Consider the following 24,587-nt stretch of genomic DNA (forward strand, 5'->3'; position numbering starts at 1 on the left):
TGTAAGGGCACTGATTATTGGTGACAGTGTGGAGGTGATCTGGATATAACGGCTTCAGTACCACATTGATTATGAGGAAAAGTATTCTGATCGTACTCCGTAAAACTATATCGACATTCAACATGTGGGGAGCGACATTTTGGCAACTCTGTTATTTCGCTTTGATGCAAAGGAAAAGCTCAGGACGTTTCTAAATATCTTGAGAGTTGTTCAGTGTTTTGAACTGAAAGTACATTGGGTCACTTATCGTTTTTCCGGTTACTTATTCTCGTCGTATCGTATACCTTAATCAAAGTTCAAACACACGTGATTAAAATCTTTATCTTTACAACGATAACAAGAACCCGATTGTGTAGCAACAGTCGATTCTTTAAGAAACAGTAAAAACATTTATTGTGAGTTTATTTTGGTCCTTCTGCATAGTTTAAATCTATATAAACATTTTATGCATAAAGATTTCCAAATTATTTATTCCTTTATTATTCTGGTTGGGAATTCATTGAATGATAAAGCTGTAAACGTGCTATGACCCACTTAATTTTTCAATCTGGTCTTTGATTCCAGATTCAGAACTGTATTTTTGAGACAACGGGATGCGAACCACAAATATTCAGATTCACAGTCAAAACATGTTAACCACTGGTATCCATTAGGCCTTGGAGCAGTCAAACACACCATAACTAGCTTTATTAAAGTATTTTAAGACACGTAAAAATAGAACTATAAACAATAACAAGTTATACTTGTCTGATTGAAACAAAACACTAACCATAACTTTTCATCGTTGTTATTGAAACACAACACTAACCATAATTGCTGTGGTTGAAGTTTACAAGTATCGTAATTGTTCCTCACTCTTTCTGAGGTAAAACAATAATCCTAAGTATTCCTAATTTAATTTGAAGTAAAATAGTAAACTTTATTTGTCCTTAATTTTCTAAGATAAAATAAAAATCAGAATTCTTTCTCGCTCTTTTTTCGGTAAAAGAATAATTATAATGTTTTTTCACAACTTTATTAAGGTAAAAGTAATAATAATATTTTTCATTGATTTTATTGAGGTAAAACAACAAATACTATTCCCTCGCTATAACTGAGATAAAATAATAAACATAATATTTCCAACTTTCAGTTAAAGTGAAACAATAAACATATTGTCTCCTAGCTTTAGTTGATATGAAATAGTAAACATAATCTTTACAGATTAAACAGTAAATATAGTATTTTCTAGCTCTAGCTGAGGTAAAATAATGAGCACATTGTATTCTAGTTGAAGTAACACACTAAACATCGTGCAACCGTCATGTAGCTTTGCGCGAATTTCAAAAACAAATAAACAAACAATTTCCTAGCTCAGATGAGGTACGATAATAACATAAGTAGTTCCTGATCTAGATGTGACAGAGTATTAATATGAATAGTTAATTTTTACCTAACGTGCTCATGCTATTTTGCTCAACATACTGAATATTCTGAATATTTCATATGACTGCTTCATCTTACAACAATTATACTAAAGCCTTGAATTGTTCAACTGTTAAGAAACCGCACCTACGTAAAAAGTTAGGCATGTTCTTGCTAAAGCTCTTAATTTATCGACGATGTGGCAATAAATAAACACTGACCTTGACTTTTTGCTCCTTGTGATAAACTCAATACAATTTAGCAACAGTCAGAATGAAAGAAAAACCGGATACTATAGCGATAAAGTAATATTACTCTGTTATCTGTGACTATAGAATAATCATGATACTTCTAAGACAGAAAAAAAGCACTGATTTCTAAATTAGAAAAATATTATGTAATACTAAAGCTATTAAAGAATCAAGAATAACATTGCTGCTTTTCCTATAGTCCTTCGCTTTAAAATTAAGAAAAGTTAGTCCTCGAGAGACTTTGTGCTAAATTCTAAACACAAAAACGAAGTTCTTTTATTACAACGTTCTACTGTTGTAGGTAAACACAAACAAAAGTGCTTAAAATTTATTTTGGAAACGAATGGGACGATTATTAAATGATACGCCATCATAAAAGAATCGTAGTTGTTCATTTTAGTTAAGTAACTACAATACTATCGCTAGTTGTACAGTACTTTTCCTTTAAATACACCAACTAGCCTGATAAGCCTTTGTATTGAGGGAAAAGCCTCGTCGATACTGGCTATGATAGATATAGAGTGGTCAACATACTAAAGCATGTTCCGTTTTATTTCACTCATTTAAGAATATACTGTTTACCTGACAACAGACTATGATTTGACATGATATTAGTAATAGTCGTGCGTGCTTTAGCAAAGCCACATCGGGGTCTCTGCTATGCTTAACGAGAGGAATCGATGTTTTGATTTTAGCATTGTAAATATGAAGACTTACAGCTGTTCCACCAATAAATAAATAGGTATTTAAAGAAGGATTTATTTAAATATCAAATGAATTAGTTTACATTGTAGCACACCACAAGATTTTTGAAGTTCAATTATTGTAAAGAGGCTATGTTATATTAATGATTTAAACGCGCACATAATAAATCTTCTTAAAACTATAGTTTAAGGTACTCGACATTTTCGGTTTCTTTACTGATGAGAATGTGATAGAGTTAACTTGATAAACCAAAACGTACTATTACTAATATCTGTCCAGATATGGCCTATATTAGGAAAACACTTTGTAAGCAAGCTACAGTAGCTTGCTGCTACGTTTTAATTACAACACTAATAGCTCTCATGGATAATTTTAATTACAATTTCAACGTTTTCAGATGAATCACTAGAATATTGATCAATTTTTTTTTTCAGTTTCTCGGCTTTTCAAAAACGTTCGTTTTCTTTTCAAGCTATGTAATTACTGTTTTTGAAGGGGATAAAAGTAGTTTTAATACGTCCGAACGATGATTACGTAACAGATTGTAACTCAAGATTACAATGACTATGTAACAACGTACATACAATTTCAGACTTGAAGTTCACCTACTGAAAAAAAGTAAAAAATAAAGCATAAAAATTCCCCGCAAGCAAAGTACAATTTATACAGCCTGAAAAATATCCTTTATTTTTCAACTAAATTTGCTAACAGACAAAAAACCGATCTATTCAGTTGATTAATTTCACATGACACTTCCTTGAGTAAATTACGCTACAAACACGTTGTTTCTGTTAGACTTCGGTCCGGCATGGCCAGCTAGGTTAAGGCGTGCGACTCGTAATCTGAGGATCGTGGGTTCGCATCCCTGTCGCACCAAACATGCTCGCCTTTTCAGCCGTGGGGGCGTTATAAAGTTACGGTCAATCCCACTATTCGTTGGTAAAAGAGTATCCCAAGGGTTGGCGGTGGGTGGTGATGACTAGCTGCCTTCCCTCTAGTCTTACACGGCTAAGTTAGGAACGGCTAGCGCAGATAGCCCTTGTGTAGCTTTGCGCAAAAATCAAACAAACAAACAAATCTTTTAGATTTCAATAGTTATGTTTCCACCTTTTGGTAAGTTTTTATTTATAAGTGCTTTTGGCAGCGTTTCATTTTAACTCGTTCAGAATTTCCCGTAAAAATACACAAAGATTATCTATGCAAAGCCATCACTAATTAAGAGCTAACAGTCAACAGCACCTACGGCTAACTATAGGGATACTCTCGTCTGATCGAATAGTGGAATTTGATTGTCGCTCTTATATAGCCAGCCCCTGTAGAGTTCGAGCACATCAACCACATAGGTGCTCTTACTTATTTCCATACACAAAGTAGCTGATATTATTTGTAATAAAACTCTATACTATGATTTTAATAATACATGATAAAAGATACGATAATAAATAAAAAACACGAAGATATAAAAAATAAAGACTTAAGGTAAGATAATTTCAGGCCTCCTTATAATGTTTTTTCTGCTAAATAATATATCATTCCCCCTATAATTTTTAGAGCACCAAACTAGGGAATCTGAAAGTTTGGGGTTTGAGACGTGATAGAGTAGGAATATTATTAGAGAACTGTTGGTCAATAGCAAAACAACCAGCCTGCAGTACCCGTCGCTTCAAGGGAATATTCCGGCTTTAAATCGAATAGTAGGATTGACTGTTTCTTCTATCATCCATCTACAGCTCAAACTGTAAAGCGTAGTCGAAGCACCACGGCTTGACCCTTGGACTGTAAACCCCGCATCTTAGCATGCTAATCACATAGCTATACCAGATTTTACCCCCCTCTGAAACCACTGTCCCCGATTTATAAGAATTTGAATACAAAGCAACTGTTCTGTACATGAAAATTACGTTTTGATACATAAGTACTTGCTAAAAATTAACCAAAACTAAGTTCCTATAATTTTACCATAACTCCTTTATTATTTTATTAATATTTTATCTCTTGTTTGCTAAATATCATTCGCATAGTACACTAAAGCTAACCTCAAAGCCAAGTGACGTCACTGGAATAAATTAGTTTCTTAAACCTTTTTTTTTGGAAACGACAGCTTGTCTACTAGTAAATCAACTATAAGTTGACGAACGCACAACGCCCTAATCCAGGGTTCGATTCCCGTGTAAACAGAGTGCAGATAACTTAATATATTACACTAAAACAGTTATGACATATTTAAACTTTAACCTCTCCCAATATAATGAAGCCGATTTTTATTAATTATTTCTGGTCGTTTGAAGTTAAAAACATAAATCCATTGTAATGCCTACGAATATAACAAAAGAAGGATCGTGACGAAAACTTATCTTGATGCTTGTGTGAAAGATTTAACTAATAAATACCAAATAATTCAGTATTTATTTACTACTAGACATCATTGATATTAATATGCTTGTGCATATACTTCGAAATTAAATTAGTGCGAGTTTATTAATTGGAAAACTAAAAATATAAACGCAAACCAGTATGCTCTGAAATGGCTAAAAAACAACAACAACACAAACAACAGCAAATCTCTACTTCCCAAAGCTTTCGCGGGATTTCAAACCATAAATAATAGTTTTTCGAAATGCTGTTCATCCACCAAAGTTATACATGAATTGATCACTTTTACAGACTGCTACTTCTGCTACATTTTTAGGATTAACTTATGATACCAAATTAACGTGGATACAACATACTAACAATATCCTGACTAGAATCTGCAAAAGAGCAAATTATGCAAGAAGTCTTTCAAGTAAAAATCAAGTTACATCACCTGGTAATACAATAAAAATCTACAAAGCATGTATTACACCTATAATAGAATACGCTTGTCCTGTCTGGATAAACACAACACAAAAACAATTAAAAAAACTACAAAAAATACAAAATTCAATCTTAACTTCAGTCTATAAAGTACCACGCAGTACTTCATCCATGTTTATGAACTGGTATGCAAACATAGAGACAATATCTGAAAGGCTCTTGCATAATACACTAAACTATTATAATAAAAATTGGCACAAAAATGATTTATTGCGTGATCTACGTACATGATGAACATAGTCCAAAGTACCTCTCTCCTACGAATATATATTTAAGAAATATAAATCAAGCTGGCCACCATGCACAAGACGCTTGAACCTGGTGTAACATTTATTTTTTTTATCATTATTATTCGCCCCCCGATAGTACAGCGGTATGTCTCCGGATTTACAACGCTAAAATCAGGGGTTCGATTCCCCTCGATGGGCTGAGTAGATAGCCCGATGTGGCTTTGATATAAGGAAAACACACACACACTCATTATTACTATTTTATTTTTCCGATAAGTATGTATGGAAAAAGGGAGGGGAAATAATATATATATATATATATATATATAAGAATAAAAGTAAACTAAAATAAAATAAAATAGGAAAAAATTATAATAAATAGATAAAGGAGAAAAAAAAGAGGACAAATCAAGACAATATATGGACATTGCCCTGAAAAAGGCCAGGATACTGTGGCCCAAAAACGCTACAACAACAACAGTAGCCGACATGAAAGCTAGGGATGGAAGAAGAGGTCTTATGCACCTGATCCTCCAAGTATTTAAAAATTAAACATACCCAAGAACCCACAAAGAAGAAGCGAAATGCTGTTCAGTCTATATGATATACAAGTCTGCGGTTGGTTATCCATCTATTTGAAGTATGGGGCCCGGGATGGGTAGGTGGTTAGGGCGCTCGACTCGTAATCTGAGGGCCTCGAGTTCGAATCTCTATCACACCAAACACGCTCGCCCTTTTAGCTGTGGGGGCGTTATAATGTGGCGATCAATCCCACAATTTGTTCGTAAAAGAGTAGCCCATAGTTGGCGGTGGGAGGTCATAAATAGCTGCCTTCCCTGTAGTTTGCCCTCCACTAGTACAGGAGTATGTCTCCGGATTTACAACGCTAAAATTAGGGGTTCGATTCCCCTCGGTGGGCTCAGCAGATAGCTCAATGTGGCTTTGCTATAAGAAAACAAACCCTGTAGTTTTGCATTGATAATTGTTTGTTTTGGAATTTCGCACAAAGCTACTCGAGGGCTATCTGTGCTAGCCGTCCCTAATTTAGCAGTGTAAAACTAGAGGGAAGGCAGCTAGTCATCACCACCCACCGCCAACTCTTGGGCTACTCTTTTACCAACGAATAGTGGGATTGACCATCACATAATAACACCCTCATGGCTGAAAGGGCGAGCATGTTTGTCGCGACGCGAGCGCGAACCCGCGACCCTCGGATTACGAGTCGCACGCCTTACGCGCTAGGCCATGCCAGGCCTGAGAAGTAATCAAAGAAAAGCAGAAATTACGCCATGTGCTTCTTTTAGCAACTCATAAAGCAACATAAAATAAGCGTTCCACTTTCTGCAAATGTTTTATGATAACACCAGAAAATAATTTATACCAATCTCTATATATATTGTATGATATACTCTAAAGCGACATGTTTTATATTAATATAAACGGTTAGTTTCAAGACTGCGCACATGTGTTTTTTAGCGTATTTTTTAAATCAAAACATCGCAGTATTTCGAATGTCCTAAATTTATTGATGAATTTAACATAAACAAAGGTGTGGTTATTTAAAAGTATCCATCTATATATTCACTCTAATAGTTTAATGGTCAGAGGGGTTTGTTAAGAGATTTTTCTGCTAACTACGTTTTTTTGTTTTTTTTCTTAAAATTGGGGAGACAAATCTCGTTTTCATGATATATTTTCAATCTGCTTAACTTAGCCATGTTAAGCCTTATTTAACTGTTCACGTAGGTATGTGATTATTATAGGGCTGGAATGTCAACCAATAACAAATGATTGGAGAAACGTTAAAAATGTTGAGTTTCTCAGCCTGAAAACAAAGACGTACTGGGCACTGTGGGTTTTTTATGTCCAGAAGAGGGCTTATAATATCAGAAATTGGAAGGTACCAGGAGGAAGAAACATCTACACTTGTTACTTTCACAGTCTCTAGATTCTGCAGCATCTGTCATCTCCACAACCTTCATAAAACTGGACAATAAATTGATAAGAATATATATACAAGAGAGTAAGAGAATGATCCTACTGGTTCAATGCTATCGACCTGTGTAAAATTAATGTGAAGCATTTGAAGTATGGTATAAGCAAAAATGGCCAAAAATAATAAAACGCGAGCATCTTTAGCAGTACTTTGTTGAAGCTTCACACAAGTAAGTTGCTGTCAAAGTGCTTGGTCCACGCGCACAGAATAGCTTTGGCAATAAATACACTGGTGGCCAAAATCAAAAAGAAATATGTATTTTGCGTTGTTAGACTAACCAGATATTTGAGTAGATCTTCGAAAGATGAAAATAAGAAAAGGGAAAATGAAAAAAAAATAGCATTTAATAGGAAATATGTGAACATTATGAAATTAGCCTAAATACTAGCTGGTCAAAAGTTTAAGACCATACCAAAAAGAAGTTCTAAACAGGGTAGGAAATGTTCAACAAGAGGTCTCAGTAGTGAGTTGCACGGCAGTCATTGGGAATAACTGCAAACATTCGTTTTGGTATGGTCGATATAAGCGTTTGCAGAAAGCTGGCTGGAATGTTATTCCAAGTGGTGAAGATGGCTTCAAGAAACTCATGCGCTGTTGGAATTGACGTCCATTTCTATAGACTTCCCTTGCCATCCACCCCCAAACATTTTCAGTGTGGTTCAGTTCAGGCGAATACGCTGGATGGTCCGAAATAATCACGTTATTCGCCATGAAAAAGTCCTTTATCCTGCGGGCATTGTGGATTGCAGCGTTGTCTTGCTGAAAGATCCAGTCATTTTCACACAAGCAAGAGCTTTCAGTCAATTAGGATGCTCTCTCCAACATGCCAGTGTAGCCAGCTGCTGTTTGACACCCCTGTATAACCTGAAACGCCATTGTTCCATGGAAGGAGAAAGCACCCTAGTTCATGATGGAGCCTCCTCCACTGTGTCATGTAGAAAATGTCTCCGGTTGGGTATTCTTCTCGTGGCAGTAACGTTGGAAGCCATCTGGATCATCCAGGTTAAATTATTTCTCATCAGAGAACAAAACTTTTGTCCACTTTTCTACGTCCCATGTTTGGTGCTTTAGCAAAGTTTAACTGAGCTGTTTCATGGTGTGGAAGGAGGCGTGGCCTTTGAAGATGTTTACGGTTTTTAAAACCTTTCTCTCGTAGATGCCGTCTTATTGTTCTTGAGCTGCATTCTGCGTCCGTAAGGGCCTTAATCTGGTTCGACGATCGGCTGGTGTCTCGCCAGACAACCCGTGGAATCCTACTGCTTTTTTGGGCCGACCACTTGAAATTCTCGTTCCGTATCCCTCAGGGTCTTTTAAGAAATTTGCAACAGCAGTTTTACTACGCTCAATCTCATCAGCGATGGCACGTTGAGAGAGACCTTGCTTTTATAGCTCGACAATTCTATCAACCTTTAACCTTTGTCATGTTTTTACCCAATGTAACACAGAAGATGTCAGTGGGAGATGTTGACAACGCTAATGCTTGAACACAAATGACTAAATTTCGTTACGTGTTTACCGATTAACGCTTCGTTTCAGTATTGTCTTAAACTTTTGACCAGCTAGTATTTAGGCGAATTTCATAGTGTTTACATTTTCTCTATTAAATGCTAATAAAGTATTTTATTTTTATTTTCCCTTTTCTTATTTTCATCTTTCGAAGCTCTACTCAAATAAGTGGTTGAGTCTAACAACGCAAAATGCATATTTTTTCTTTATGCTCATTGGCCTTATGATTTTGGCCAGCAGTGTCCATCATGATGAAAATGGACTAGTTGATCATATGGTCACAAGCTTATGCTATTTGTGGCTAGGAAGAAGAAAACTTCAAATCAACTCGTCAATGAATTGATTTCAAGATTGATTGTGTCTAGATAATGCAATTGAGGTCAGGAACAGAACTTTAAAACAACCTTTTTACAGAGATGTGATAGATCCTTGGAACAAAAGACACCAGTACAACAGCCATTCATTTACCTTCTAATGATATGGTGGCACGATATAGCTGTACGCTCTTAAGTCAGCCATTTATATGGAAGATTATCAGAAGCAGTAAACTCAAAATCTTCTAATGCTACTTATGAGTTATTAAGCAATAGTACATAAAATACAGGAAACGCACCATCTTCATTGATGCTTGTGAAAGAACTTAAATTTCCATTGGACCTGCTGAGCTCACACGTGGAGGAGAGTCATTCAACTGTTTTACGCAGAATACACAAAAATACAACTAATATCATACATGACCCTACTGAGGGAAAAATTTAAATCACTGGATCACCAAGAATGAATCTACTATAGGATTCATATAATCACCTATCTAAAGAGGACTCCCCTCGTGATAAGACAACGCATTATAATAATTTGTTTCTTTGAATTTCGCGCAAAGCTACACGAGGACTATCTGCGCTAGCCGTCCCTAATTTAGCAGTGTACGACTAGAGAGAAGACAGCTAGTCATCACCACCCACAGCCAACTCTTAGGCTACTCTTTTACCAACGAATAGTGGGATTTACAGTCATTTTATAACGTCTGCACGGCTGAAACGGCAAGCGTGTTTAGCGTAATAGAAATTCGCGACCCTCAGATTACGAGTCGAGCACCCTAACCACCATGCCAGGCCCACATGATTATAAGAGACAATAAGTCATTCTATCTACATCTTTGAGATAAAAACCACCAAAAATTTGGTGAATGGGAAATTTAGTGTACTGTTTTATTTTTATATTCGGATTGATTATGGAATATGATAATCCAGGAAAGAGTGGTGTATTAAGCTATAGTTTAAATATTTTAATTCAGATCTAGAAATTTCATAACAGTCTATAATATAGAATTTTCGTGTGCTAGATATAAATAAGAATTGAATATATATTTTAGATTCCTTTAATTAACGGGTAGGGTGATGAGTGATTCAGTTGGTGACCTAGATAGTGAGAATTATTACACCTGTTCACGTTACTTAGTCAGGATGTTTGTTATTTACCGAGTAGCAAGTAAACTAAGCAAACACATTTATTAATGAATTACGTGTGCATTTGTTTCGGAGCTTCTGTTGAAATGTTGCTTCTGAAGACAGGCCTGGTTCAAATACTATTGACAAATTAATCCGTTATTATAACGCGGAGTGATTTCGCATTATTTTTTTACTAAATAATCCAAAATCACATGCCCAATGACAAAATACGCTATAACATTTTTATTTTACACATAAAATCCTTGTCTCAGAATATTTTATTCTTCTTGTTGTTCACACATGAAAGGTTAGTCTTATGTTTTATGGTTTATTTTCTCACATTCTGATAACAAAGCTGAAATGAAGATTACACGTGATTTATGATAATAAGTCCTCCCACAATACTGTGTGGAGTCTAAGAGTCAGCCAGTAGTTCGTTAGTCAATCTACGGTCAGGGCTTTTTCGTATACGGATCTTGGCCAGGTGGTTAAGGCACTCGACTCGTAACGTGAGGAGTCGCGGGTTCGAATCCCTATAGCTCCGAACATAATTGTCCTTTCAGCCGCGAGGTTGTTAAAATGTGACTGTCAATCCCACTATTCGTTGGTAAAAAGGTAGCTCAAGAGTTGGCTGTGTGTAGTGATCACTAGCCGTCTTCCTTCTAGTCTTACGCTGCTAAATTAGGGACGGCTAGCGCAGGTAGCCCTCGTGTAGCTTTGCGCGAAATTCAAAACAAACCAATCCATAGGTTCACTTCGAAGTTGCAATGACAATAATGTACATACTTGTTTCTTTGTTTTTCTGTTATGTTTGTCTTCATAACTTTTGTGGATGGTAAAGCTTTACACATTTATCAGTCAATATTGTTGTTTATATATCCTAAATTTCAAAATAGATATATTCTAGATAAAACGTAAACAAAAGTAAAGTTTCAATTGAGCAAAGCGAAAGCCATCACGTGCCATTATGACGACGTCGAACTTAGGGGATTCTTTACTCCATATCCATACACGTGAAGTAAATCAAGCTTTAACAGCGGGCGAGGTTAACTTATCAACGTGAAAGATAAAGCGTCCAGGAAAAAGTTCAAGTAAGACTAAAGTACATTCTTATCTTATCGCAAAGAAACGAATTAAAATTGCACAATATTTGGTGTATTCCAGAATCTATTGAACTTTAGTTTGTGTGACGAGCAGACATGTGAAATAAGAAGCATTTTCACATTACATTTGTACGAGTACACGTATTGACAGCAGCGACAAGCAACGCTAACATTTTCCAACTTTGTTCCTGGATGGGAAATTTTTATACGTACTATCTACGTCATTGATACCAAACAGGATGTGGAAGGGTAAGAAAATTATGAGTAGAAGAACAAATGTAATAAGTGCATTATATCGGTACTTACTAAAATACACGTATCGATAGACATTGATACTTGCACGCAATTATTTATCTATTAATTACGTCTAACGTTAGATTAATATAGTCACTTAGTCAACCCAATCTTAATGTATCTTTCACTAAAGCATTTAATAAGTCAGAGGTTTGGATTTGCTGTTTTTAAAGCAGTTCTTCCTTGTGTTTTTACTTATTTTATTATTTAACTTCATTAAAATATATTTATTTTCACTAAAATATATTCAGTGTATGTGAATGGTCGCTGACTATGTCGCACTTTTCATTACAGGTATAATAGCTTTAACTAATGATATATTGTGAAACTATAATTAAGCCTAACGAGCTGGTTATAGTAATTATATTGTTGCTAGTGTAATAAAATGTAACAGCAAAAGATGTTTCACATGTCCTGTTGTAAATACTTTTCACCTTATTACTTACACGAATTCATTTTGTAAAATAAAAAATATAATTTATCTATTAGCATGCACGAAATGTAGTATGGAATATGTGGGTCAAACTTCGAATCCATTGCATATACATATAAATTTACACAGATCTCAAGTTAGAAACAATGAATAGATTCTATAGAATTAAAACATTTCAGGATTCATTCTTTTACCTCTGTTAAGATAACTATATTAGAAATAGTTAATGAAGGCAACAATACATTTCAACACTTCCACATTTCGACAATAAGAACATTATATTTTAAAAATTAAACCAAGATTTTAATGATTTACTGCTTTGAATTTATGTAATGATTATTGTATTGCTAATTTTTTTCTTTACAGATGACTTTTTCATAAAAATAGGAAAACTCGAGGTAAAGGAAATAATAAATTAAAATGGGTTGATTTTTTCAAAATTTTGTAGTTACATGGATAATAATTTTATACTACAGGGTGTTCGGAAAGTCACTGTGCACTTACATATGTATATGATTACAAAACTGCACAGTGACTTTCCGAACACCCTGTAGTGTACGTAAACTATTTTTTAAAAAGATTTATGAACTTAATCTTCCCAAAATGAAAGCATTAATAAATGTAATAAAAAATTTAACTTTCGAAATGATCATTCAAAACACTTACTTGTAGGCATTATAAAATATTGATTGAAAGTCAATGATCTGTCAAGTTTGAAATAGAGAAACGGCAGTTCAAACCTTCATATCTAGTAACTAATTTCAAACATAAAATAATCAATGATTTGCAGATTTCTAAAATTATTGATCAATCCATAAAAAAATAATATTTTTCTTTGTAAAAACTTAAGGCTTGCCGTCAGTTACAAATACAAAGTTTCAATTGGTCCATTATTAATTAAAAAGATTTTTAACTAATTTAAATGTAGATGAAGTTAAAAAACTTACCTTGTGAGTGTGAACATAGTTTATTTAACGATACTTTCCATAAACATATTGTTACTGGTAATTTGGATATTATAAGAGATAAAATATTACGTGAAATACTCAAAAAAAGAGTCTAAATACAGTATAACTACAAAATGTTATTAGAATAATATTCTAAAATCTATTGAAAATATTACCGATGAATATATTTTATAATTTAACGATGTTACAGCATATCCGCCTATATGGTTTCTGGAATGGAAGTTGTATGTACTTAGAAAATTAAAAGTAAAATTATCTTACATAGAATTAAAGAAATACCACGCACATTTATCGTTTCATCAGTTAAAGAATAAGTTTCAAAAATTGCAAGAAAAATATGTCATAGTTTCCATTGATGAGGCTAACTCTAAAATTGGTATCATTTGTATAAAGTTTTATGCATTATTTATGATAAAAAACCAATAGTACACAAACATTTGAACTTGTTAACCAATCCAAAGATGCAGCAATTTATTACTTCGTTAAAGCTTGTAATAAACTTTATTCTAAACAAAATTATTATTTAGATTTACTGTTTCTTTATGCTATTGACAAACTACATAAATCTTTAATCAAATTTAGATTTATTGCTAATTAAACAAGAAGAATTATCAAACAACTGGCTATATTATTAAATAAATTACCCAATATTTTACTTGATAAAATAAAAAAAAATTGGATAATAAAAAATAATCAACCTATTTTAAAATATATAAAAAAGTGTGGCCAAATAAATAATATACAAACATTCAATTTTACTACATTCTACACCACAATTCCATTGATAGATTTAATCTTTGGTTTGAATTCATTTATGGAAAAGTTCTGTTATCCTTTTATAGAACTGGAAAAAAGAAAATTTAGCTCCAAAAACATAAAAGATATAAGTTTCTGTATTCATAATAATTATATATTTTTCAATAAATAGGTTTTTAAACAAGTAATGCAAGTTCCAATGGGAGCTAACTTTTTTACTTGTATATCAAATTTATATCTTTACTATTATGAGAATATATTCATTAAAAAATACACAAATCCAGATATTTTTACTTTAACATACAGATATATGGATAATTTAATTAGTATAAATAATCCTGAAATAAATAATGTTATTAACACTATTTATCCAGCAGAATTAGAAATTGAAAATATTTCAATATCGAATACAAAAATACATTACTTAGATTTAGAAATTAAAATAATTAATAAGGATATCAATACAAATATTTTTCATAAAATGAAATATTTTGCCTTTACAATTTATGGTTTACCCTCTTTTAGTAGTAATGTACCATATCCTTCTGTTATAAGCATTATAACTTTGCAGTTATTCAGATTTTGAAAATTTGTAATAAATTACAATATTTCATCAGTAATGTTGAAATACGGATACAAAAATTAATAGTTAACGAATTTAATAAAGAAACTTTAAATAAAATTATTCTGTAACAAACCTGGATGTGTTTTTGTAACCAAATCACATTGAGCTATCTACTGAGTCCACCAAGGGGAATCGAACCGCTGATTTTAGCGTTGTAAATCCGTAGACTTACCGCTGCACCAGCAGAGGGACCTGTAATAAATATAAGAATGTATTAAATAAATATAAAGAAATACAAATTGCAGAACTTTTACTTAAAAGTTTTAATAACTATTATTAATTAACAATAAAGCCATTTAACATTTTGGCACTACATTATGCGGATGTACACCTTGCTGCATAAAAAGTTTGTCGATAGTCACAGTAGACTTCGTGAATGCGTGGTGGTTGGGAGCTATACTGGTTTGTTTGAACAGCTGGATGGGACGCTTCATGCTGGTATAGCTCGTTTGCTATGCTGTCAATTAGTGTCTTTCTACCATATTGGGGGCTGGAGTGCTAACATCAAGAGGTATGTTTTCATCTTACTTACCCCCAAATGGTAGTACCTTATTTCCTTATTATTTAATTATTATTATTTTTTATTCCAATTAATTATTTACTTGAGAGAGCAGTCACCTTCCCACAATTACCTGCAAGAAGTGAAGTGTGACATAAATGTAGGACGTTGTGGGCTTGAGCACTCACATCTTGCTCTCCTAATTTCTATTTCTATATCCATTGCTTCTCTTTATTTCTTATCTGAGACTGGTGAATGGAGGTTAAAGACTGGTAGACGATGCATCTCACTGCAATGTGAGTCCTACTTCTGTAGTCACCTCCAAAACCTAGGGTACATTTCAAAATCCCACATTGTAGGTCGTATACCCTGGGATCTTTTCAGTTGATGTACGTTTTTGTTTGTTTTTGAGTTATAACAAACTAATATATATAATAGATCTGCACGTATATGTTATAAATATTTTCAACATATTTATTAATCGTTATATCAAATTAATACTAATAAGGAAAAACTGGTATTTAATGTTAATGTCTGCTTTAATTAAAAATAGCGAATGCTGAATATGTCTGTATTTATGGTCACTAAAAGAATTTTTAACGTATTTTCTTATCGGTTAAGTGTAACATATTGGAATACCAAGCCATTCAGACAAAATTTGTTATTACCAGTAGCAATAGCTTGGTAGAAATTGTGTGGTCTTATCATAACTGGATCCGATTCGTTACCACGAGTTTTAATATCAAACTATTTCAAAATATTACTAACAAAGGGTCTGCAATTGTTTAATAAAGTTGATTTTATACTTCCTAGAAAAGAATGGTATTTTAGTGTAACAACAATTACTATTAACCGTTTCTTTTTACTGTAACAGTCATGCCACGTCGTGAAGGATAGCTGATATACAGATTTGTGGTTAGCGGACATTCAGCTAAACTAGTGTGGAAAATTTCGAACATTTCACATGTCATCAAACGAACAAAGCTGACGCAAACAACAGGCAGGTAGTACTACAGATAAAATCTGGAAAGGCGCACGCGTATTACGTAATAGGAAATAGACAAACATGTCTAGTAGCAGTTACACATTTCTAGAAGATACGACAGGATAAAAGAACCTTATTAAGAGGGGAGCAAATGTGTTTCTTCGTCAATAACCTGTATGGAGAGTCAACATTAAACAAAACAATTCTACTGAGACCAATGGAAATGGAAACACATGCGTATTTAACAGTTAACATTTAAGACCTCAAAATAAAACTGCTACGTTCAAACCTTTTAACAGCTAAAAGGACACTAAGAAGCATTCCTCGCACAAATGGTCGAGAAAGTAATACATGTTTGAAAATAAACACGACATTTGTTTAGAATTGGACCAAAGTCAAACAAGAGTATCTTCAATGTCTTTGTGAAATTTGTGAGAATTCTGATTTACTGAAAATACATCAAAGTAGAGATAACAGTAACTTTTCATTGTTTCCGACTAGTGTTATGTCTGTTCCCTCTTCGGATGATAACCCTCCCTTGTGGAGAACGTTGGAAAGTAGTAACGCTACGAAGAAGGAAGTGCTTGAACCATATGATATAAACTCACCTTTATATACCTCTGATAGTGAAATCATCAAGGCAATAACAAGAGATATGATCGAAATGATAGTTCACGTGGTTGAATCAAATGCTTCTACGAAACAAGTCTGGAGTTTGGAAAACTTGGAGAATGACGCTATTCGTAATATTAAGTTTGAATTTACTTATAAGAACAAAAACATTAAAAATCACTATTCTTTTCCAAATCATTACACTAACATTCGTGAAAACTATAAAAGCCAAACACGAGGCATTTCGAACAGTAGAAGAAGAAACCATGGACGCAACTTATCAACCAACTCCAATGCGAAAACATATAAACACATCCTAACTGCTTCAAAACAATTGAAATTTTCTATAAATAAAGGAAAAAAATGGTTGAAGGATGAACATAACATAGAACATCAGTCGGAATTTCAGCACAGAAGTGAGCTGAATGCAGAAAGCAACGCTAGGTGTTCCTCTAATTTGAAAGTTGTGTCCGAAGCATACAAAACACTTTCTAGTCCTCTCCTCTCCTGTGAAAAAAATGTCTCAACTTTGAAAGATGAAAGATGCTTTGACATTTCAAGTGATGAGGACCCTAACGAGCTCATCATATGTGAACAATCGCAGGTTTTTGCCCATTCTGGCTTTAAGCTTCAAAATACTAGTACCAAACAAAACATAGAAAGTAGCACAGTCCTTCCCGCCTGTAATGAACATCACACCAGAAGCACAGAGAACATACACGCTACTGAAAAAAGTGGTAGGACGAAACGTAATGTTTCACTGAACGTCTTTCAATGTGACACCAACACATGCGTTTTAAATTCTGAAACAAAAAATGTGAAGAACGAAGAACATCAACTCAAAACTCAAGGAGAGGGCGTTCAAAATGACAAAAAAATTAATCCGTTTTTCACTTCCTGTGAAAAACTTTGTTTAGAAAACACTCGAAATGTTCTCAGAAGAAAATGCTCTAATTGTCAGGAGCTCTTACAGAAATATACTTTCAAAGAGAAACATCACACTTTTGACGATAACGTGGATTTTAGGGTAAATAATTACAAGAATGAGCCAAACGATCATCACTTAGTGAATGAAGTTTCTCTCAGTTCGTCAGACGATAGCGTGTTTACTAACGACAGGATACATAATGAGAGGTAAGTCTATATTATGAGTTATTGATATAAAAGAAGATATTTTATGTTGTGAATAAACTGTAGACCTCCAAAACTACCTGAATCAGTATGTCTATAATATGTTTTTACATAACATTTTATTATTTCAAAAAACAACAACATAAAAAGTCGTAAAAATTACTGATTAGGAAAAAGTTTAGTTTGGTTTGAATTTCGCGGAAAACTACATAAGGGCTAACTGTTCCTAATTTAGCAGTGAAAAGCTAAAGGGAAGGCAGCTAGTCACTGCCACCCACCGCCCACTATTGAACGACTCTTCTACCAAATAATAGTGGAATTGATCGTAGCATTATAACGCCCCAAGGCCGAAAGGTTGAGCATGTTTGCTGGAAGAGTGATTCGAATCCACGACCTTCAGATTACGAGTCAAGCGCCCCAATCATCTAGCCTATTGTAGAGTTACCTGTTATCGTTACAAACTAATGCTGAAACCTGATACTTTGGATATGTATTTCAAACAATAACGCAGCAGCTCCCCAAAGAACTTTGTACCGTTGAACCATACCACTGTTTCTATAATACCGTTTCTAAAGTACCTGATAATTTCACACAGTCTAATTGGTTGAAAAATGGAGTAAATGCTTCGTTCAAACATCAGGTGAAGGTCCGTTAGTGGAAATAACTAAGCACGTAACTCCTGAATCCTTCTTATATTTTAACTGTTGGGAGAATGACGTCCAGTTTTCACTCTTACTTAGTCGACACTAATGGCTTAAAATAAATGTAAGAAACCTGACAGTGTAATTACGTCAAGTACAGTAACTCGATTGCTGCTATATAAATATTTAACTAAGGTGGAATGTATTTTTGTAGTGGGTTTCTTAAACCTTCGATACAAAAGTATAACAAGAACAAACTAGGTCTTTAGATAGGCCTAATGTTTTGAACGCTAATGCTACCATCACTATGGAGATATTTTATAACAGTGGTTTAAATACGAAATCAGCATGTTAAAGGCTCATGTTATGTTTCACAAATTATAGCACTAAGACTCCATTACTTTTGCCTCCCACCCCCTACCCGTCCAATAACTCAGCATTAAGTCAACAGGCTTATATGGCTAAAAACCTGTTTTTGTTTTTATATCCGTGCTGGGCACAACATAAATAGCCCATTGCGTAGCTTTGCGCTTATTATGAAAACAAATTAGATCAATTATTAATTCTTTCTTTTTTTTATACAACTAATGCATTACCAGAGCAGTTATTTTGTTCTCTTTCCGTTACATATTTACAGGGACAAGTGGCAATAATACTGGTTAAGGATGAGCCACGAGATGTGACATCGCATTAGGAAACACAAAGTATGCTTAACTTAGAGGTTTTTTTCTGTATAAAGTATAGTTGAATGATCAGCTGAGTTCAGCTCAAAGTGAGCATCACATTGATTCAGGAAAAGCACCAATTTACGCCATTTTGATTTATGAACTAAATAACTATAAGGGGAAACACCCCTATAGAACCCTCTCTCTTTAGAACACAGCAGTCTTAAGCGCTCACAGGAAACCTATCTTGCGCTAAATGGCTATTTTTTCGAAAGCTTCTCAAACATTGGTTGCAGTGTTTTCCTCTTCTGAAATGCCATCACGAAAGAACATTTACAACTTAAAGTTGCCTTCGCGTAATCTCAACTGTATGAGTTCGAAATACGATAGTAAAGGCCTAGTATGAAACAAATTTACTTTATTATTAGTTAACAACTTTATAAATAACTAGCTGGAGTACCCACCTCCTGGATGGAAGTTATATAAATTCATTAATAGTTAAAGTCTATTTCAGAATGGCTTTTATGAGTATTAGTAGGTTTTTGTCATCAAGAAATAATTAAAGGTTATCTTAGAACATGAAAAGTTGCTTCCCTTATATATAGTTATAAAGAATATGTTACTAAGAACTGCAGAACACAAAATATGAAACCGCGAATTTGCATGTACCTCCATATGGACCCAACAAACATTCATGCCAATTTCGTGAAGTTCCATCAACAAGGATCGAAACAATGGTAAAAATCGCCCAATAAAACTGCAAAACTGAAAATTCGAATGTACTTCCCACCCCCACCTCCCCAGCATGGACGTAAATAACCTCCATATCAATTTTGGTAAATATCCGTCCACACCCTGTGAAGTAATTACATGGATATACAACATACAGTAGTATTATATTTATAAAAATTAAGTCCAAAACAAATTTGTCATCCACAAATCTTCCTGACAATCACAAAACCTTTCACTCCCCAGTGGCACAGCGGAATGTCTGCAAACTCACACTGCTAAAAACCGGGTTTAGATACCCGTAGTGGGCAGAGCCCAGATAGCCCATTGTGTAGCTTTATGCTAAATCCTAAACAAACAGAAAACCTTTTGAACTATTGTTTCGTTACTTGAAGTATTATCAGATAACGTTATAAATGTTTATTTTCTGTCAAAGGTGCTGAAAGCAAAAATAGTTTTACATGAGCTAATTCAGAAAGTAAGTATTGAATGAAATTTAGGTAAATGTCGAGCGCATTATATCAACCTTTTTGCAGCGGTAAGTCTTCAGTTTTACAACAGCAGACGCAGCAGATAACCCGATGTGGCTTTGCTATTAAAACACACACACTGGGGAAAAGAGTGGCCCACATAGTGTTAATATAAGTTCCTCAAACAAACTTTATCAGTAAAATTAATTACAATATTTATCAGTTCTATAATTCACTCTTTTTATTTCGTTGTTTGCTTGTTAACTATCTCAAAAACCCTATTACACGGTTTTCTCAACACACAACACTAGAAAAAATTTGATCATTTATTATCTAAACAAATGTTGTTATTGTTAAAATACAAAATAAAAAGTCGTGTGTTATAGCTTAACATATATAAAATGTATATTTTTAATTTCTTCTATAAATTGTTTGTTTCGTTTGAATTTTCGCGCAAAGCTACAAGAAAGCTATATGCGCTAACTGTCCCTAATTTAGCAGTGTAAGACTAGAAAAAAGGCAGCTAGTCATCGCCACCAACCGCCAACTCTTGGGATACTCTCTTACCAACTAATAGTGAGATTAACTGTCACATTATAACGCCCCCACGGCTGAAATGACGAGCATGTTTGATGTAACGGGATTTGAGCCCACGATCTTCAGATTACAAGTTGAGTACCGCTAACCACTTGGCCATGCCGGATCTCTTTTTATAAATACAATTTTCAATGTCTGTTATTCTCCAGCCAACAATATGAACATTGAAAACGTGTATATTGTTAAGTCTTATGCTCAATAAAGTTTCATCTTCTGAGTTCTTTTTAGTCCTGGCGAGAGGTGTTAGGAAAATATCTACAATGTCTTAAAAATGTTATTGTCGTTACCACTAAAACTTTTTATATGTGTAATTATATAGTTTCCATTAAAAGAATGTATTGTTTCAGTTCGACAATTTCTCGATACCTCTGGATAGTTTTAGATTATATGTTATATTTTGTTTTGTTTCTGCTCTAATTGACTTTAATGTCATTTTTTAACCTCTAGGCTATTAATGTTTATTTTACTGCTTACACGTTAGTGGAAAAGCAACACCCTCTCCATCTCTGGAAGAGACCATGTTGACAAATAGAAATTCACAATCACCAAACGAAGACAACCATCGACCAATGAAAGCTTCGAATGCTGCTGAAAATCGGAGCAAAAGCATTAATTTTAAGCAACATTCTAACACAATCCATTCGTTATTCTGTGAACCTCAAGACGAAGCGATCGACCTGAGTAAAAGAAGAAACTCTGGTAAGGCTAATGATGCTTAATATTAGTGATAGTATAACAAGTTGTGTATATTGTGCGACAAACCTTTGATTAACGATTTTTATCTCTTCTTAATTTGTCCTGGAAATTCTCTCCTTATAAATTACGCAACTATTTCACCAGTTCCTTCATCATATTTCTTTATAAGTTTCAACACTAACTCAATAAGGAGAATGACAAAACAATTAGCACTCGCGATGCTACTTGAAATATGTTTCACTGTCTCATTAGTTTAATAAAATATATAAAGTTAATACAACTGTTGGTAAGGGCATCATTGCAGGTTCTAAACAAGCGTGCATTATTAATTAAATAATTAATGTCTTTAGTTTCTTAATTTATGAACTAATTTATGTTTAAACTATTGGTAATAAAAAAGTATAAATTATTAATTCATTATTAAATAATGAGGGAGTGCCGTGGCTTTTTTCATACGTTTGACAGAAAAACGTTTTAATTTATCTCAATAAAGCTTATCAAAATGTTTATACAAATATGAATATTAAATTTCTCAAAGTACTTAAAAAATATGTTAATCAGATTCACCTTTATAATATTAAGCAAGTTGCTTTTTTAAAAACAAGAAAAAAGTATTTTAATCAACGTCTAATCTGCCCGGCATGGCCAAGCGTGTTAAGGCGTGCGACTCGTAATCTGAGGGTCGCGGGTTCGCATCCCTATCGCGCCAAACATGCTCGCCCTCCAAGACGTGGGGGCGTTATAATATTACGGTCAATCCCACTATTCGTTGGTAAAAGAGTAGTCCAAGAGTTGGCGGTGGGTGGTGATGACTAGCTGCCTTCCCTCTAGTCTTACACTGCTAAATTAGGGACGGCTAGCACAGATAGCCCTCGAGTAGCTTTGTGCGAAATTCAAAAACAAACAAACAAAAAAATCAACGTTTAATTAAAGACAAAGATGGCGGCTTTTCATGCCCAGTATTGTCAGGACATCTATATATATTTCAATAAAAACAGTGAGGTGAACATATATTTGGGGAATTAAATAGAAAAACTAGCATGCGTGTGAATGAACTCGAATCACTCTCTGTTTTATTTTGTTTTTTGTCGAGGGGAAGAAGAAACTCAGATTCTCGAACTATTACACAAAACAAACTGCTAATAACTCGTTTCACTCCGAAGAAAATATGATAGTATCAATAAGGGGCCATTCATTTATTTATTTAAAACAAGTAACTTGTCACTTCTAATGCAAATATGATCTATATAAAAAAGTTATTGGAAAAAAGTCGTTCCTTACAACAAGTGAATAATAATTTTTAAATTTAAACGTAAATATGATCTGTATAGAAATATATTATATATATTATAAGTAAGGGGTCATTCCTTTATTTAGTTCCATATCTTATTTCAGTTTTAAAACGTAACCTTAGTGGAAATATCAATTATGATAATCCGAGATAAGACTAATATCAAGAGATTCAATACGTTTTGTATAACGAATTATTAAGTCTACGTTTATAGATCTATAGAGGAATATTCGAGTGCATTTTATATTACGATTTTGTAATGTTTTCTTCTTTAAAAAAAAACCAGTAATAATAACTAGAAGGTTGTGAACGTCATGACACATTATGGCTCTTAATGAGACCTTTAAAATCACTTGTGCGAAAATGTTAATATAGACAGTTTTACAGACAAGTGGATATGAAATCTATAATATCTGGCAAACTTCGTATATTCTTTTGTTGATTAATATTGTAAACTTCATAAGATTTACTCATAAGGTTGTTTTCAGTTATTTATACAAATGTAGGAATATTTTACTGGAAAAAAAATTCTTCTGATCGAAATTTTTATCAATATTTATTCACATACATGCATTTGCCTAAGGAAACTTCATGTGTGCTTTGTTATAGCAAAGCATCGATGAACTATCTGCTGTGTGCACCGAGGAGAATCGAGCCACTGATTTTTACCGTTGTCCAACCGAAGGACATACATTTCGTGACATCTTTTCTCCCATTAATATGAAGCTCTCCGTGACCAAAAGTTATATTCCGATTATATATTGTTATTACATTCTTCAGTTAGTCGGGCTATCTGCCTGTAGTCGTCCCTAGGTTTTGAACGGACAAACTAGAGGGAAGACATCTACAGTCAATAGCATGATCCCGATATACATAACGCGTTAAAGGGTCGTGAACCCGGAATTCTTCGATTAACGGTTCAAGCACGCTAGCCACCTAGCCATATTCCGCCCTGTATCAAAAACGTAAACCAACAAATAATAAAAACAACGTACACACAAAAACAACTGTAAAATTTTAGACCAATATTACTTCATCTAACCATTACAAAATTACGCAGTTCTTATGTTATTGACCTAAGTTCAACAGTGGTATATCTGTGGACTTGTACTGCAAGAAACTGGGCGTCGTGTAGGTTTATGTTTAATAATAAACAACAGCGTTTTAAATTTTTCTCAGTTAAATAAACGCTGTAAATTCTTCAGCCATATCACTACCTACATCTGTAATACATACTCCACCAATATAAGAAGCCTAACCTTACTCCTTCAACTTGCTTTTTGTTCCAAGGTTATTGATGAGGGCTACAATTCTCCGAAACCAATGATAAATCAAATGATAGATTCGGATACACATTTATCTTTTAGTGTTTTACTCAACGTGTAAGGTGAGAATTTAAAGGATTATATTAATACCACTAATGCGACATAGTTTTGAAATTCCCATTTAAATATAGAATAAACTAGACTGAATAAACTAGATACCAGGACCTGCAAACCTTCAGATTCACAGCTTAGCCACTGAAAGACTTGGCCAGGTGGTTAGAGCGCTCGACTCGTAATTTGAGGGTAGCGGGTTCGAATCCCTGTTGCATCAAACACACTTTCCCTTTCAGCCGTGGGGGCGTCATAATGTAACGGTTAATCCCACTATTCGTTAGTAAAAGAGTAGCCCAAGAGTTGTTGGTGGGTTGTGA

The 24,587-nt window shown here is 34.0% G+C and overlaps 1 protein-coding gene and 1 long non-coding RNA gene across 10 annotated transcripts in view; one reads left to right on the forward strand and one right to left on the reverse strand.

Moving 5' to 3' along the window:
* LOC143255576 (uncharacterized) overlaps positions 1-24,587 on the reverse strand; it is a 188,677-nt gene that overhangs the window by 145,777 nt on the left and 18,313 nt on the right. For 2 of the 4 annotated variants that reach the window (XR_013030722.1, XR_013030725.1), the window contains exon 2: positions 14,649-14,767. This is a non-coding gene — a long non-coding RNA (uncharacterized LOC143255576). Of the gene's footprint in view, positions 1-14,648; positions 14,768-15,207; positions 15,341-15,742; positions 15,877-24,587 lie in introns of those variants that run through there. The other 2 variants (XR_013030723.1, XR_013030724.1) reach the window with 2 other exon arrangements.
* Positions 1-24,587, forward strand: part of LOC143255573 (uncharacterized) — a 131,303-nt gene that overhangs the window by 104,352 nt on the left and 2,364 nt on the right. For 2 of the 6 annotated variants that reach the window (XM_076511437.1, XM_076511442.1), the window contains exons 1-3: positions 10,805-11,748; positions 15,949-17,805; positions 21,386-21,603. In XM_076511437.1, coding sequence (XP_076367552.1) covers positions 16,565-17,805; positions 21,386-21,603 — 1,459 coding nt within the window. In that variant the 5' untranslated portion in view covers positions 10,805-11,748; positions 15,949-16,564. Of the gene's footprint in view, positions 1-10,804; positions 11,749-14,461; positions 15,087-15,341; positions 15,464-15,948; positions 17,806-21,385; positions 21,604-24,587 lie in introns of those variants that run through there. The other 4 variants (XM_076511440.1, XM_076511438.1, XM_076511439.1 and 1 more) reach the window with 4 other exon arrangements.

This window comes from Tachypleus tridentatus, chromosome 7 (genome assembly GCF_004210375.1).
Source record: "Tachypleus tridentatus isolate NWPU-2018 chromosome 7, ASM421037v1, whole genome shotgun sequence".
In the NCBI taxonomy this organism is placed as follows: Eukaryota; Metazoa; Arthropoda; class Merostomata; order Xiphosura; family Limulidae; genus Tachypleus; species Tachypleus tridentatus.